This window comes from Oryctolagus cuniculus, chromosome 5, assembly GCF_051225735.1.
Source record: "Oryctolagus cuniculus isolate XC-2025 breed Fujian yellow rabbit chromosome 5, ASM5122573v1, whole genome shotgun sequence".
Lineage (NCBI taxonomy): Eukaryota > Metazoa > Chordata > Mammalia > Lagomorpha > Leporidae > Oryctolagus > Oryctolagus cuniculus.
The window spans coordinates 18464713-18478296 of record NC_142871.1 but is presented as its reverse complement, the minus strand read 5'-3'; the positions used below and the strand labels follow the sequence as shown (position 1 = coordinate 18478296).

The window sequence follows — 13584 nt, the reverse complement described above, 5'->3', positions numbered from 1 at the left end:
CAGAGACTCAGATAAAAATTTAAGCAGTAAAAAACATTCACCCAGAGTTCACAGACTCACCAAAAACTACCATTAAAAATGATGAACTAATACTTAGTATTTCTAAATTTCTCCTTTACAAATTCTAGAGATTACCTTCTTATTGGCCCAAATCTTGAGAATATTATTTCCAGATCCTCATCTGTGGTCACTGGATTCAATTTACAAACAAAGAGCACATTTTCTGGAGGTTTAATATCTGCATCAGGTAGGTCTCCCACCTAAATTATAAACAGAGGACATAAATCAATTATTTTATTCAGTTACCACTCTAAATATCCTATCCAAGCCGTGATTTCCTTTAAAACATCTAAATTCCATTATAAATTTCAGGCTCAGGTAAGAGGTCTAAATAAGATTCAAAATCTGAAGCTGTTCCTAGTATTAACAATATGAACAGCTAACGTTTACCTAACCAATACTTTGTGTGAACCCTGTGCTTAATTCTTAAAACATCTTGCAATTTCCATTTTAAAGATAAGTGAAATTCAAAAGGTTAAACAAGTAATTTGCCCAAAGAAATACAGTGGGAAGCCTAAGAGCTTAGATTTGAAACCACAACTATTTGGTTTCAAAGCCCCAGTTTTATCCCCCCCCCCTTTTTTTTTTAAGTATTTGTCATACAACTGTTTTTAAGAAAGAGTTTATGGCCGGCGCCACGGCTCAATAGGCTAATCCTATTGAGAACCTGGCACACTGGGTTCTAGTCCCAGTCGGGGTGCTGGATTCTGTCCCGGCTGCCCCTCTTCCAGGCCAGCTCTCTGCTATGGCCCGGGAGTGCAGTGGAGGATGGCCCAAGTGCTTGGGCCCTGCACCCACATGGGAGACCAGGAGAAGCACCTGGCTCCTGGCTTCGGATCAGCGCAGTGCGCCGGGCGCGGCGGCCATTGGAGGGTGAACCAACGGTAAAGGAAGACCTTTCCCTCTGTCTCTCTCTCTCACTGTCCACTCTGCCTGTGAAAGAAAGAAAGAAAGAAAGAAAGAAAGAGAGAGAGAGAGAGAGGGAGGGAGGGAGGGAGGGAGGGAGGGAGGGAGGGAGGGAGGGAGGAAGGAAGGAAGGAAGGAAGGAAGGAAGGAAGGAAAAGGGAAAGGGAAAGGGAAAGGGAAAGGGAAAGGGAAAGGGAAGAGTTTATATAAAGTATATCTAAGTGATGAAGCATGAGAATTAAAAACCATCCATGAAGCTATCACCTAGCTTAACTAAAATGTCCCTGATCCCATTACCCCTCTTCTTCCTTATGAAATAATGAACATCCTACTTTTTGGTTTTCCTTTGTGGCCACTCTTCATGTATTAAAGCAACCCTAACCATTATTGTGCCTGGTTTTGCTTTTGAAGTTTTGTTAAATATTATCATATGGAATCTAGCCTTTCACAATTTGCAATGCCTATTTCTTTCTACATTATTGTTCAATAGTGAACAACAACAATTACAATCCTGGGCAGTGTTCTAGCTTTTTGCTCTCACCCTCTCTTTTAGCTTTTTACTACAACCAAGTTGAAGTCAACCTCACACTCAACTACTGCACTGAACCGAGCAATATCACTTTCTACTGAAGTCCGGTGAAGGAGACAGTGAGACAGAACCACTGAGGACAGTTTCACTGTTGGAAAAGAAAATGATATTTCTCTGTATTTTCTGTTCAATTTTTCTACAAACCTAAAACCACTTCAAAATATATAGTTATGGAAAACAAAACATGAAGAAGGAATCCATATTGGCAATGAATGGAGGAAAAAGCAGTAAGAAAAGAGGGCTCCTCCTTACAGGCTGGTAGGGGTAGGAGAGGTAGAACTGGAAAATCACCACCTGGTACACACCAGAGTCAAGAATGGTTCAGGAAAGAATCATGTATGACTGAGAAACCTGGGTGGGAAGTTTGACAAGGGACAAGATATTTGAAAGCTCTCAAAAGTGTCTTGCCACAGACTGTTTACTGGTTGCTAGGGGAAAAACAGAAACTATGCATGGAGACATCAGGCAGTGGATTACCAAGAAATTAAAAATTTCATTTTCCAAAGAGGGTTAAATGGATATTGTATACCTCCAGATACAGTGGACATATCACTTGTGTACTGTTTCAGTTGTGGGTATATAACCTGAATTTAATCACACTTAAGTTGGAGAATATAAAATACATGATCAGTACTATTCAGAAATATGTCACAAAAAATAGACAGAGTTAAGAAATTTAAAAGGTTGATAATGAATTTTTTTTCCCCTCATCAGTTACCTATTTCTTTTGCCCAGCAGCTCAAAAGATCTTTCTTTTAAGTTTAGTGATTTTCTTAGAATTTTTCTTGGTGGTGTTTTTCTGGGTCAGTATTCTGACAGTGCACGCATTAAATTGTGTATGTTAATTTTTTTTTAATTCCAGTAAAGTTCTCTTGAATCACAGCATTTAATATTTGTTCATTCAAACTAGCGACACTAATACAAATTTTAAAATACACCACAAATCTGAATGCTTTAACGTAAAATGATAAAAATATAATTACATCCACTCATCCAAATATTTACTGATCTACTATAATGAGTATATTTTAGAATGCTCAATTTCCACCCAGGTTTGTTTCACCCTTCGATTACTATTCTACTGCCTTTTCTCAACAGGTTGCGTATAACAATCAACCCTTAATACACATAAAACTGAATCTAATAAACAACCTCAAAAAATGAGATTAATTTAATCCATTGAGGGGCCAGAGCCCGTAGCACAGCAGGTTAAAGCCCAGGCCTGCAGTGCCAGCATCTCATATGGGTGCCAGTTCAAGTCCTGGTTGCTTTACTTCCAATCCAGCTCCCCGCTAATGTGCCTGGATGAAGGAGCATGACCCAAATCCTTGGGCCCCTGCACCCACATGGGAGACCCAAAAGAAGCTGCTGGCTCCTGGCTTTGTATTGGCCCAGCTCCAGCCATTGGGGCCATTTGGAGAGTGAACCAGTGGATGGAAGATCTCTCCCTCCTTGTCTCTACCTCTTTCTATAACTCTTTCAAATAAATAAATCATTTTTTTAAAAAAGATACAGAATGAATCTTTAAAAAAAAAATCAACTGAAATCTTATCTATTTATAAGCTAGGCATCTATTCCGTGTTTTTTAAAAAGGTAGTTGGCATGGGGCTGGCACTGTGGCGCAGTGGGTTAATACCCTGGCCTGAAGCGTCAGCATCCCATATGGGCACCAGTTCAAGACCCCCTGCTCCACTTCCGATTCAGCTCTCTGCCATGGCCTGGGAAAGCAGTAGAAGATGGCCCAAGTCCTTGGGCCCCTGCACCCATGTGAGAAACCCAGAAGAAGCCTCTGGCTCCTGGCTTCGGATCGGCACTGCTCCAGCCATTACAGCCAACTGGGGAGTGAACCATCGGATCGAAGACAACTCTTTCTCTCTCTGCCTCTCCTCTCTCTGTGTAACTCTTTCAAATAAATAAATAAATATTTTTTAAAAATTTAATTTAAAAAAACTCCCTTTTAACTAATTTTTTTATATTGTAAGACTATCAAAGAGCCAGATATAAACTCATAATGACATGTATTAAATATATTGCAGGGGGCTGGCATTGTAGTGTAGTGTGTTAAGCTGCAGCCTGGGGCATAGGTATCTCAAATGAGCACCAGTTCAGGTACCTGCTGCTCCACTTCCAATCCAGATCTCTGCTAATGCACTTAGGAAAGCAGATGATGGCCCAACAACTTGGGCCCCTGCCACTCATGTGGGAGACCCAGAAGGAATTCCAGGCTTCCTGGCTTTGGCCTGGCCCAACCATGTGTCCACTGCAGCCATTTGGGGAGTGAACCGGAGGATGGAAGATATCTCTGTCTCCCCTTCTCTGTATCTTTAATTCTGCCTTTCAAATAAACAAATACTTAAGAGAAATTTTTAAAAATATAAATAAATAAATACATTGCCGATGTTTTTGAATGAAGATAATGATCCTACCATCTCTAGAAGAATAGCTTGAGTTTTGGCTTCTTTTTCTGCCTTTATTTCTTCTACTTCTTCAGCTGATCTTCCTTTAAAATCATCAATTTCTTCATCTGCTCCTATTCGGCCACTCTGTAAGGCAGACATTATGACACATAAATTTAATTAAAAATCGGAGAAACCTGGAAGACATCATGCTCTATTTTAGTTCCATCAAAAGTGTTACAAAAGCAGCTGAAACAAACCTACAAAACTCTGAAAACAATCTTAAATTAACTGTAATATTCGCCAGACTAAGCTTCAAATCTACTGAAAAATCAAAATGAACATTTAGAAAGAGAAAGATCTGTCACCCAACTCAGTGCTGAATGAGTAGATAAGTGTCTTGGAATGAAGCACTAATCACAACCAAAAAGATAAATTTGGCTTTCAAGAAACCTCATAAGCAGAATTTTTATCTTAAAATACCTGGGGAGAAACCTGCACTGTGCCACAGAAATTCCTGGGTGGTGCCTGGCTCCAGAGCATTCCCAGTTGAGAAGTGCTCTCATAAGATGACTGGAGGCCAGCACTGCAGCGCTGTGGCACAGTAGGGTAACCTCCCACCTGCCACCCTGCAATCCCACATGCGCACCAGTTAGAGTTCTGGCTGCTCCACTTTCCATCCAGATCCCTGCTAATAAGCCTGGGAAGGCAGTGGAAGATGGTCCAAGTCCTTGGCCCCGCACCTGTGTGAGACCTGAAGCAGCTCCTGGCTTCTAGCTTCAGATAGGCCCAGCTCTGGCCAACACAGCCATTTGGGAAATGAACCAGCAGATGGAAGACCTCTCTCTCTAACTATGCCTCTCATGTAAATAAATAAATCCTTTTTTACAAAAAGAATTATTTTATTTGGCTTTGGAGCTATTTTCCTAACTAGACCCAGGTGATAAGAGAAACATTTTTCATGTAATCTTCCAGACTTAAGGCTGTTTTGGTGGAACCGAAACTAAAGAAAGGAAAACATGGTGCTTGTTAGTGTCCCGGTTGTCCTCTTCCAATCCAGCTCTCTGCTATGGCCTGAGAAGACAGTGAAAGATGGCGCAAGTGCTTAGGCCCTTGCACTCATGTGAGAGACCTGGAAGAAGCTCCTGGCTTCAATCTGCCCAGCTCCAGCCTTTGTGGCCACTTGGGAAGAGAACCAGTGGATGGAAGATCTCTGTCTCTCCCTCTCTGTCTGTAACTTTGCCTCTCAAATAAATAAATAAAATCTTTAAAAAAATTTAAAAAAGGAAAAAATAGTGGTGGCAGTGGTGGTGGTGGTGGTGGTGGTAGTGCGTGGGATAGTACAGCAGTTAAGCCACTTGAGATGCCCACATTCCATATCAGAGTGTAAGGTTGGAGTCCTGGCTCCTCACTTCTGATCCAGCTCCTGGTAATTAGCACCCAGGGAGGTGGCAGATGTGGCTCAAGTACTTGGATCCCTGCCACTCACATGGGAGACCTAAATCTATGAAAATCATGAATATACATACACATTCTATCACAAGAAGGCTCTACTTACATCTAATTGTTCCCTTGTGGGTTCTGGTGATCGATCAGGAATTAATAAATCAGGAGGGTCATCAAATGGATCATCTAAAATCACTGTATGATTTATCCTTATAAAACAAATCCAAGTCAAATGTTTCATCTCATTTATTATTTATTTCAGAATCTATATCTTACTTTCATACATTATGACAGAAAACTTAGGTATCTCAAATGCCAAAAAAATCCGTATCACATAAGGCTATGTTAGTAGTCTATAGTATAGTTTCACAATGAATGTAATTGTTTTTCATTATTCAATATCATATTATTCTACATTATTGAGAAATATAAATGTAAAATCTTAGTACTTTTTCCTTATTTCTTAAAATGTATTTAAAAAGACTAAAGTATTAATAATTCTTCCCAACAGAAACAATTACAAATAATTGGCACTAGTGTAAAAATACAAAAAGTTATATTATGAAGATTTGTATCAGCTTGTTATTAAATTCCATTTTGGAATTATCCAGAAACCAGTCAAGGCTTATTAGTTTTATTCATTTCACTCAAGTCAAACATCACAGTATTAAAACACTCTAGTACATTCAAGATACTAACTGTAGCCATACCTGATATCTTGATATGGTACAAAGTCCTTGTCAACAAAGGTCTCATTAATTTTCTTAACTATGTCCATGCCTTCCGTCACCTCGCCAAACACTGTATGAACACCATCAAGGTAATCCAGATTTTCTCCTGTAGTAATAAGAAACTGTACAGAAAAACATGTAATGTAAAATAAAAAATATACAAACTATATATTTCAGTATCTATACGATTTTGGTAACTGAACAGACTGACAAAAAAATACATAAGACTACATTTACACATTACTGGAACTCAGTAAAATGTACAAAGCTTATGTATAAAATATAATAAAATATTAATACATACACAGATGTTTCCCTGATTGTTTAAAATAATTTGACAAACTATGGCTGTTTTTTCACATGCAAACAATGGAAAATAAAAGCACCTACCCTAATGGGGTTGTTGTGAGGATTAAACAAGGCAATGAAAGAAAGGTACTCAATACAATGTTTTAAAATAAGTAAAAATATCAAAAGGAAATGGGCCACAAAGGTGAAGAGTGACAATCAAGGGTGCTGGAATTGTAAGTAACATTTTTTTCTATGTACTTCTCTGTATTTTCTAAATTCCTCACACTGGGCATGGCTCATAATTTTTTAAAAAATATATATTTTATTATAAAAAACAATAATGTAATATTATTCTCCTAACAAATAACTTTGATTGAAATTCTCTCCTTCCTGGATAGTTTAAAGGATAACTATGTGGATTCCTTCAAGTCCTTCATTTCTAGGCAAAGCTCATCCTCTCACGCATCTGCTCACCTGAGATCCATGCTGATCACTGCCATTGTTCACCATGGACACAGTGCCTTTCTTCTTGTGTTTAATTCTTGGCACTTTTTCCGCCTCAAAAAAGCTTGCTTGATCACCGTACAGTTGACTGAAAATGTACATAAGGTTATAAACTATCAGTACTCTCAAATGCAAAAGTATTATTAACAAATAGCTATCAACTACCTCTGTATAGAAATGACACTGTGATTCAAAGCATTCCTCTTTTTTGCTACATTCACAGAACTTGAGAGAAAAAAATCTACACTTGAACCATATTTTAACAGGTGGGTTGTGTGTGTTTGTGTGTATGTGTGTGTGATGGATATTTGGTCTAGGGGTTAAGATGCTGGTTGGGAGGCCTAAGTCACGTATCAAGAATACCTGGGTTTGGCCAGCGCCGCGGCTCAATAGGTTAATCCTCTGCCTGTGGCACTGGCACCCCCGGTTCTAGTCCTGGTTGGGGCGCCAGATTCTGTCCCGGTTGCTCCTCTTCCAGGCCAGCTCTCTGCTGTGGCCCGGGAGTGCAGTGGAGGATGACCCAGATCCTCGGGCCATGCACCCGCATGGGAGACCAGGAGGAAGCACCTGGCTCCTGGCTTCGGATCGGCGCAGCGCGCCAGCTGTAGCAGCCACTTGGCAGGTGATCCAATGGAAAAAGGAAAACCTTCCTCCCTGACTCTCTCTCTCTAACTCTACCTGTCAAAATAATAATAAAATAATAATAATAATAAATACCTGGGCTCAATGCCTAGCTCCAGCTCCTGACTCCAACTTCCTGCTAATGGGTGGCAGAAATAAAGGCTGAAATAACTAGATCCCTGCCATACACACTGAAGACCTGGATTGAGTTCCTGGCTCCTGGATTAAGCCTGGCCCAGCTTCAGTCATTGTGGGTTCTTGGAGAGTAAACCAGAAAATAGGAGCTTGCTCTCGCTCTCTCTGAATAAATTAAAGTTGTAAGAATGTTTATTGAAAAAAGTAAAGAGCAGGAGTTGAGCCTAGCAGCTAAGACCCAGGTTAAGATACCCATACCCTACATCTAAGTATCTAAGTTCAACCCCCAGCTGTGGCTCCTGACTCCAGCTTCCTGCTAACACAGAACCTGTGAAGCAGCAGTGGTAACAAGTAACTGGGCTCCTGAATCCATGTGGGAGACCTAGAGAGAATTCTGAGCTCCTGACCTTGGCCAGGCCCAGTCCTGGCAATTGTGGGCATTTTGGGAGTAAACCAGTGCACAGATCTTTCTCCATCTGTCTGTCTCTGAAATAAATGAAAATAAAAATTAAGTATAAATTAAAAGAACTTACCCAAAAATAGACTCTCCTCCACGACCAGTGCCTGTAGGATCACCAGTTTGTATGATAAAATCCCTCTATAAAATAGAGGATTCTTTGTTATTTCAGTTTGCTAAAAAGTTCCAACAACAAAGGACATACATGACTAATATACCCCAACTTACCTGTACATTGTGAATAAGGCAATAATTATAATATTTTATTTTGCACAACTTCAAGAAATTCAAACAGGCTGAAATAAAATAAACAATAAATTATCACCATTCTCCACAAATAAACATTTAAACAAATAAAGGCACAGTGATTATAATTTCTAAATTACTGTTGAAAGAAACAAATGTCCAAAGCCATAAAAAAGGGAGGTATGCCTAGAAAAAGGCTACATACTTTACATTTTCATTTTATTTCCCTTTTCTCAGGATTTTTTGGCATCTGAACTAACACAGGAAATTGACATTTATCTAGCAAAAATAATCATTTATTGATGGATTAGTTTTGCGAAAAGACAATTACAGAAGACACAACGATAGAAAAGGACCTAGTAGAATATATCAAAGTGGGTACAGATTAAACCAAATATTTAGAGACTTTTTTTACGACTGAAGAACACCTCACAAAAACCCACACACTTATCATGAACAAGCTTTCGCATAGAAATTCACTCATTTTTGCAACAAACACTGACCATCTACCTTCTAAATACTTGGCACTGCCAGCACAAACGCCATTTAAACCATGCTCACTGACCTCAACAAGTTCACGGCCAAGCTGTGGAAAGACATGCTAATAAGTCCTTAAGGCACCAAGACACAGAATTAGATACACGTGGCAGTCCCTGCCCTCAAGGAACTTACATTAAAGAGGAGTCCTTACATCACCAAGCAGTTATAATACAGGGCGTATCTAATAATACCATTTGTGCCACTCAAATAGCAAAATGGCAAAAGCTGGTTTTAAAAAAAATGCTACAAGTTAAAGAGAGACTTTCTGGCTGAGGAAATCAGAAGACCCAATGGAAGCTTAAAGCAAGAATTGAAACTGATTGTATCAAAACATCACATGATACTCCATAAATACTTTCATATGTCAATTTTTACATGCAATTAAAAAATGATTGGCAGATAAGAAAGTTAGTGTTCCACACTGGGAGACATAAAACTCAAGCCTGAAAGAGAAAATTTATATTGGATAGGTAAGAGGAAGGGGAGGGTCCAAAAGATCAGTCTAAGTTCTGTAATAACCTCATATCAGAGTAATGGAGAGTGAAAACACAGGGAAAAGGGGGCCGACCTGTTGGAGAATCTTGAATATTAGGTTTCAGTTGTGTTTCTTGCATGCACTTCTGGGCTTTCTGTTAAACAGAGAGTAGTCCTTCTATTAGAAAACAAAATAGGCCGGCGCCGCGGCTCACTAGGCTAATCCTCCTCCTTGCGGCGCCGGCACACCGGGTTCTAGTCCCGGTCGGGGCGCCGGATTCTGTCCCGGTTGCTCCTCTTCCAGGCCAGCTCTCTGCTGTGGCCAGGGAGTGCAGTGGAGGATGGCCCAAGTGCTTGGGCCCTGCACCCCATGGGAGACCAGGAAAAGCACCTGGCTCCTGGCTCCTGCCATCGGATCAGCGCAGTGCGCCGGCCGCAGCGGCCATTGGAGAGTGAACCAACGGCAAAGGAAGACCTTTCTCTGTCTCTCTCTCTCACTGTCCACTCTGCCTGTCAAAAAAAAAAAAAATAGAGGCTGGCACTGTGGCACACTGCGTTAAGCTGCCATCTGCAGCACCAGCATCCCATCTGGGCGCCAGTTCATGTCCTGGGTTCTCCACTTCTGATCTAGCTCCCTGCTAATGTGCCTGAAAAAGCAGCAGAGGATGGCCCAAATGCTTGTGGTCCTGCAGCCACTTGGGAGACCAAATGCTCCTGGCTCCTGGCTTCCGATCAGCGCAGTTGCGGCCATCTGGGGAATGAACCAGTGGATGGAAGACCTCTCTGTCTCTAGCTCTCTCTGTAATTCTTTCAAATAAATAAAATAAATCAGAAAAAAAAAATCAAAGGAAAATTCAAATAATACCAAGGAATGATTGCTAATTTTTTAAGGTATGACAATGATTTGTGTTTCTGGGTTTTTTTTAAGTCCTTATCTTTTAAAAAAAAATATTCATGGGGCCAGTGCTGTGGCGTAGGAGGTAAAGCTGCCGCCTGCAGTGCCGGCATCCCATATGGGCGCCAGTTCGAGTCCCAGCTGCTCCATTTCCAATCCAGCTCTCTGCTATGGCCTGGGAAAGCAGTAGAAGATGGCCCAAGTCCTTAGGCCCCTGTACCCATGTGGGAAGACCCAGAGGAAGCTCCTGGCTTCTGGCCTCAGATCGGTGCTGCTCCAGCTGTAGCAGCCAATTGGGAGTTAACCAGCAGATGGAAGACCTCTTTCTCTCTCTCTCTCTCTCTCTCTCGTTGCCTCTCCTTCTCTCTGTGTAACTCTTTCAAATAAATAAATAAATCTTTTAAAAAACATTCATTTATTTATGTAAAAAGCAGGCAACAGAGCAAGAGTACAAGACAAAGAGGGAGATCTTTCATCCAGTGGTTCACTTCCCAAATGGCTGAGGCTGGGCCAGGCCAAAGCTGGAGATAAGTACTCCATCCAGGTCTCCTACATGGATGGCAGGGGTCTAAGCACTTGGGCCATCCTCTGCTGCTTTCCCAGGCACACTTGCAGAAAGCTGGATCAGAAAGTAGAGTAGCTGGGACTCAAACTAGCACTCCAATATGGGATGCGGGCATCAGAAGTGGTGGCTTAACCCTCTGCACCACAATACCAGTCCCATGAAATCCTCATCTTTAAAGTAACTACATTAAATAATTTAAATAATAATTCCAGTGAAGATCGGGGTATTATAAATAAGATGGATATGTGTTGACAACTGTTGAACGAAGCTGGACGTAGATGCATGAGGATTTATTGATAGGATTCTCTCTGCTTCTGTTTCACATTTTCTTTATAAAGCAACAAACAAAAAGAAAGGAAAAGAGGTAGGCCTGTAAAAACTTACAATATGTTGATAAGGAGGTACACATATTCATAAGTAGATGTCCAATCATATGCTTACAAATATATATGCAATAAGTGGACTTGGTTTCGTTGTTCCAGGTTTGGTTTTTTGCGGAACCACTGACTGTTTAATTAGGTGGAATAACACTACCTCCCATTTAGTTCCTTACAACTTTAGAGAAAGAGATCCACTCATTTTACTAGGTGCTGCTCTAGATGAAGAATGGGTCAAGGGAGTGTCAAAAAATCTCAAAGGAAAGTAAAAACAAAAGATAAAAAATAAAATTCCCCATAACATCCTTTGAACCCTTGGATATAGCCATCCATAAAGCCCAGATTACCTTGTACCCATGAGACAATCAATCACTTATTTGTTTAAGCCAATCGAATAGGGTTTCTACCACTTGCAGAGTCACAACTCACATAACACGCTGATACGCATCAATCAATGTAACAGATCCCTGCGTGTGCCCTCAGAGTGGCAGGCATTGTTCCAGCTACTCAAGACAGAGACAGTTAAGGTACAGTCTCTTCTCTCACGGGAGTTTACATTCTTGAGACAAGACTTGCAAATAAATCAGGATAACAGGTAAATGTTGCAATAAAGTACATGCCATGTGATGTACAGAAAAGACTTGAGACCCTTAGGAAACAGCGCTAACCCTGCTTAGGGAGGGAGGAAACCGCGCTTGAGCTGAGGTCTGAATCGTGAGTAGGGAGTCTGGGGGAAGGATAACAGAAGACAAGGGCCACTTTCGGAAGCTGGTGGGGTGAGGATGTGGGAGGCACGCGCACAGCAGCAGGATGCACGCCCTGCACAGAGCTGCAGCTGGACTCCTGCTCGATAGACTGCGTGCCAAGGGGGCAGCCCCTGACTGCTGACTACTCTCGCCTTCCGTCTCCCCACCCTGCTGCCTATTATCTTCCCCAAACACGCTTCAACCGTGCTCTGAAACCCGTCAAAGACTCTGGTCATCGGCAGCGCCCACAACAATCAGACTGCCACTGCACGTCCCTTAGCCTTCCTTCCAGCCCTATCGACCTGCCGGCCGTTTCCAGAAAATTCCGAGCAGACGGCTAAGAAACAGCCCACTCCCCCCGCTCTGTGAAAGCGCGCCAGCACGAGTGTCCCACCGGCTGCTCGCTTCGCTTCTGCCCACCCCCGCCCGGGGAAAATTTACTCGCTCTGCCGGTTTCCACGGCAACCTACACAGTCCACCACAACACTTCCAAAGTTAAAATGGGCTCCCGCGTCGATCTCCCCTAACGGAAAATCAGGAGCCGCCTAGCCCCTGGCAGCCTCTTTCCACACCTGCGGATGTCCACACTCGCCGCGCCCAGCACGTCCCACCTGCTTCACCCAACTCCACCGATGACACCACCGAGCACCATTTGTGGTTGTTCCTCTCACGAGTAACGAAAGCTACGGCACGGCACAGGCAGCCCGCGTCCCACGACCGCACGCAGCCCTCGAGGCCGACCACCCGACCGGCGGCCGACACCACCTACCCGGCCCAAGCCGAATCTCCTCACTAAAACTTTTCTAACCAAAGCCCGCTAACGACATCAGCGCGGTCGCGGGCACCAGCAGCCCCGCCGCTGGAGCCGACTCCTGCCCGGGACTGTGCTGAGAAGGGAAAGCAGGCAAAGCGAGCGCAGCGGGGCGCGGGCCTCACCGCGCGGCCGCTCCTCGGTGTACAGGTCGATGACGACGTCGCCCAGAGTGGTCTCCAGCAGAACCGCCATGGCGCCGGCTCCTCCTCTGCAACCAGCCGACGGGGGCGGTGACAGGCGCAGCCCGTCGTCTTCTGCGCCACGCGTCACTCGCGGCGCGACGCGCGCTTGCGTCACGCCGCGGACGCCACCGCCCCCTTCCGGGCAGCTGCTTCCGGCCGGCCGGCCCCGCCCCGGCCCCGCCCCGGCCCCGCCCCGGCCCCGCCCCGGCCCCGCCCCGGCCCCGCCCCGGCCCCGCCCCGGCCCCGCCTCTGACGTGCGGTCCTCTCGGGTCCTGCCTCTTTGCCCGGCCGTTTTTGAAAGTGCTTGTCGGCCAGTGGCGACTTCCCGGGAAGCCTGTTGCTCAGAAGGAAGTCTTCGTAGGGTCGGTGCTCCTTTTCCGCCGCCCAGAGGGATTCGCCTTTCGCGTCCACCTGAGGGAAAATGTCACACCTTGAGCTCCAGGGAGGCTGTTTAGCAGGGACTGTGCCTATTACAGGGTCGCGCCTGAGCGAGTGCTGACAAGCGCGCCACACACTGATGAATTTGGGAGTGGGCCCATGCCCCAAAGAACTCTAAACCCCGAGGCTCAAAGCAACAGGGTTTATAAAGGCAAAAACCCAAGGAAGGGA

General features: G+C 43.6%; 1 protein-coding gene across 7 annotated transcripts in view; it reads right to left on the bottom strand.

Moving 5' to 3' along the window:
- The window catches only part of PPIL4 (peptidylprolyl isomerase like 4), a 51823-nt gene extending 38710 nt beyond the window's left edge, over nucleotides 1–13113 (bottom strand). For 6 of the 7 annotated variants that reach the window (XR_016234486.1, XR_016234487.1, XR_016234484.1 and 3 more), the window contains exons 1-8: nucleotides 12916–13113; nucleotides 8365–8432; nucleotides 8213–8277; nucleotides 6894–7011; nucleotides 6108–6250; nucleotides 5510–5606; nucleotides 3982–4098; nucleotides 136–260 (exon numbers count right to left, since the gene is read on the bottom strand). Coding sequence is in view for 3 of the 7 variants with exons in the window: in XM_002722436.6 (XP_002722482.3) it covers nucleotides 136–260; nucleotides 3982–4098; nucleotides 5510–5606; nucleotides 6108–6250; nucleotides 6894–7011; nucleotides 8213–8277; nucleotides 8365–8432; nucleotides 12916–12985 (803 nt within the window). In the remaining 4 variants the exon portion in view is untranslated. Of the gene's footprint in view, nucleotides 1–135; nucleotides 261–3981; nucleotides 4099–5509; nucleotides 5607–6107; nucleotides 6251–6893; nucleotides 7012–8212; nucleotides 8278–8364; nucleotides 8433–12748 lie in introns of all 7 variants that reach the window. The other variant, XM_089333640.1, reaches the window with a different exon arrangement.
- Nucleotides 13114–13584: the final 471 nt, after the last annotated feature.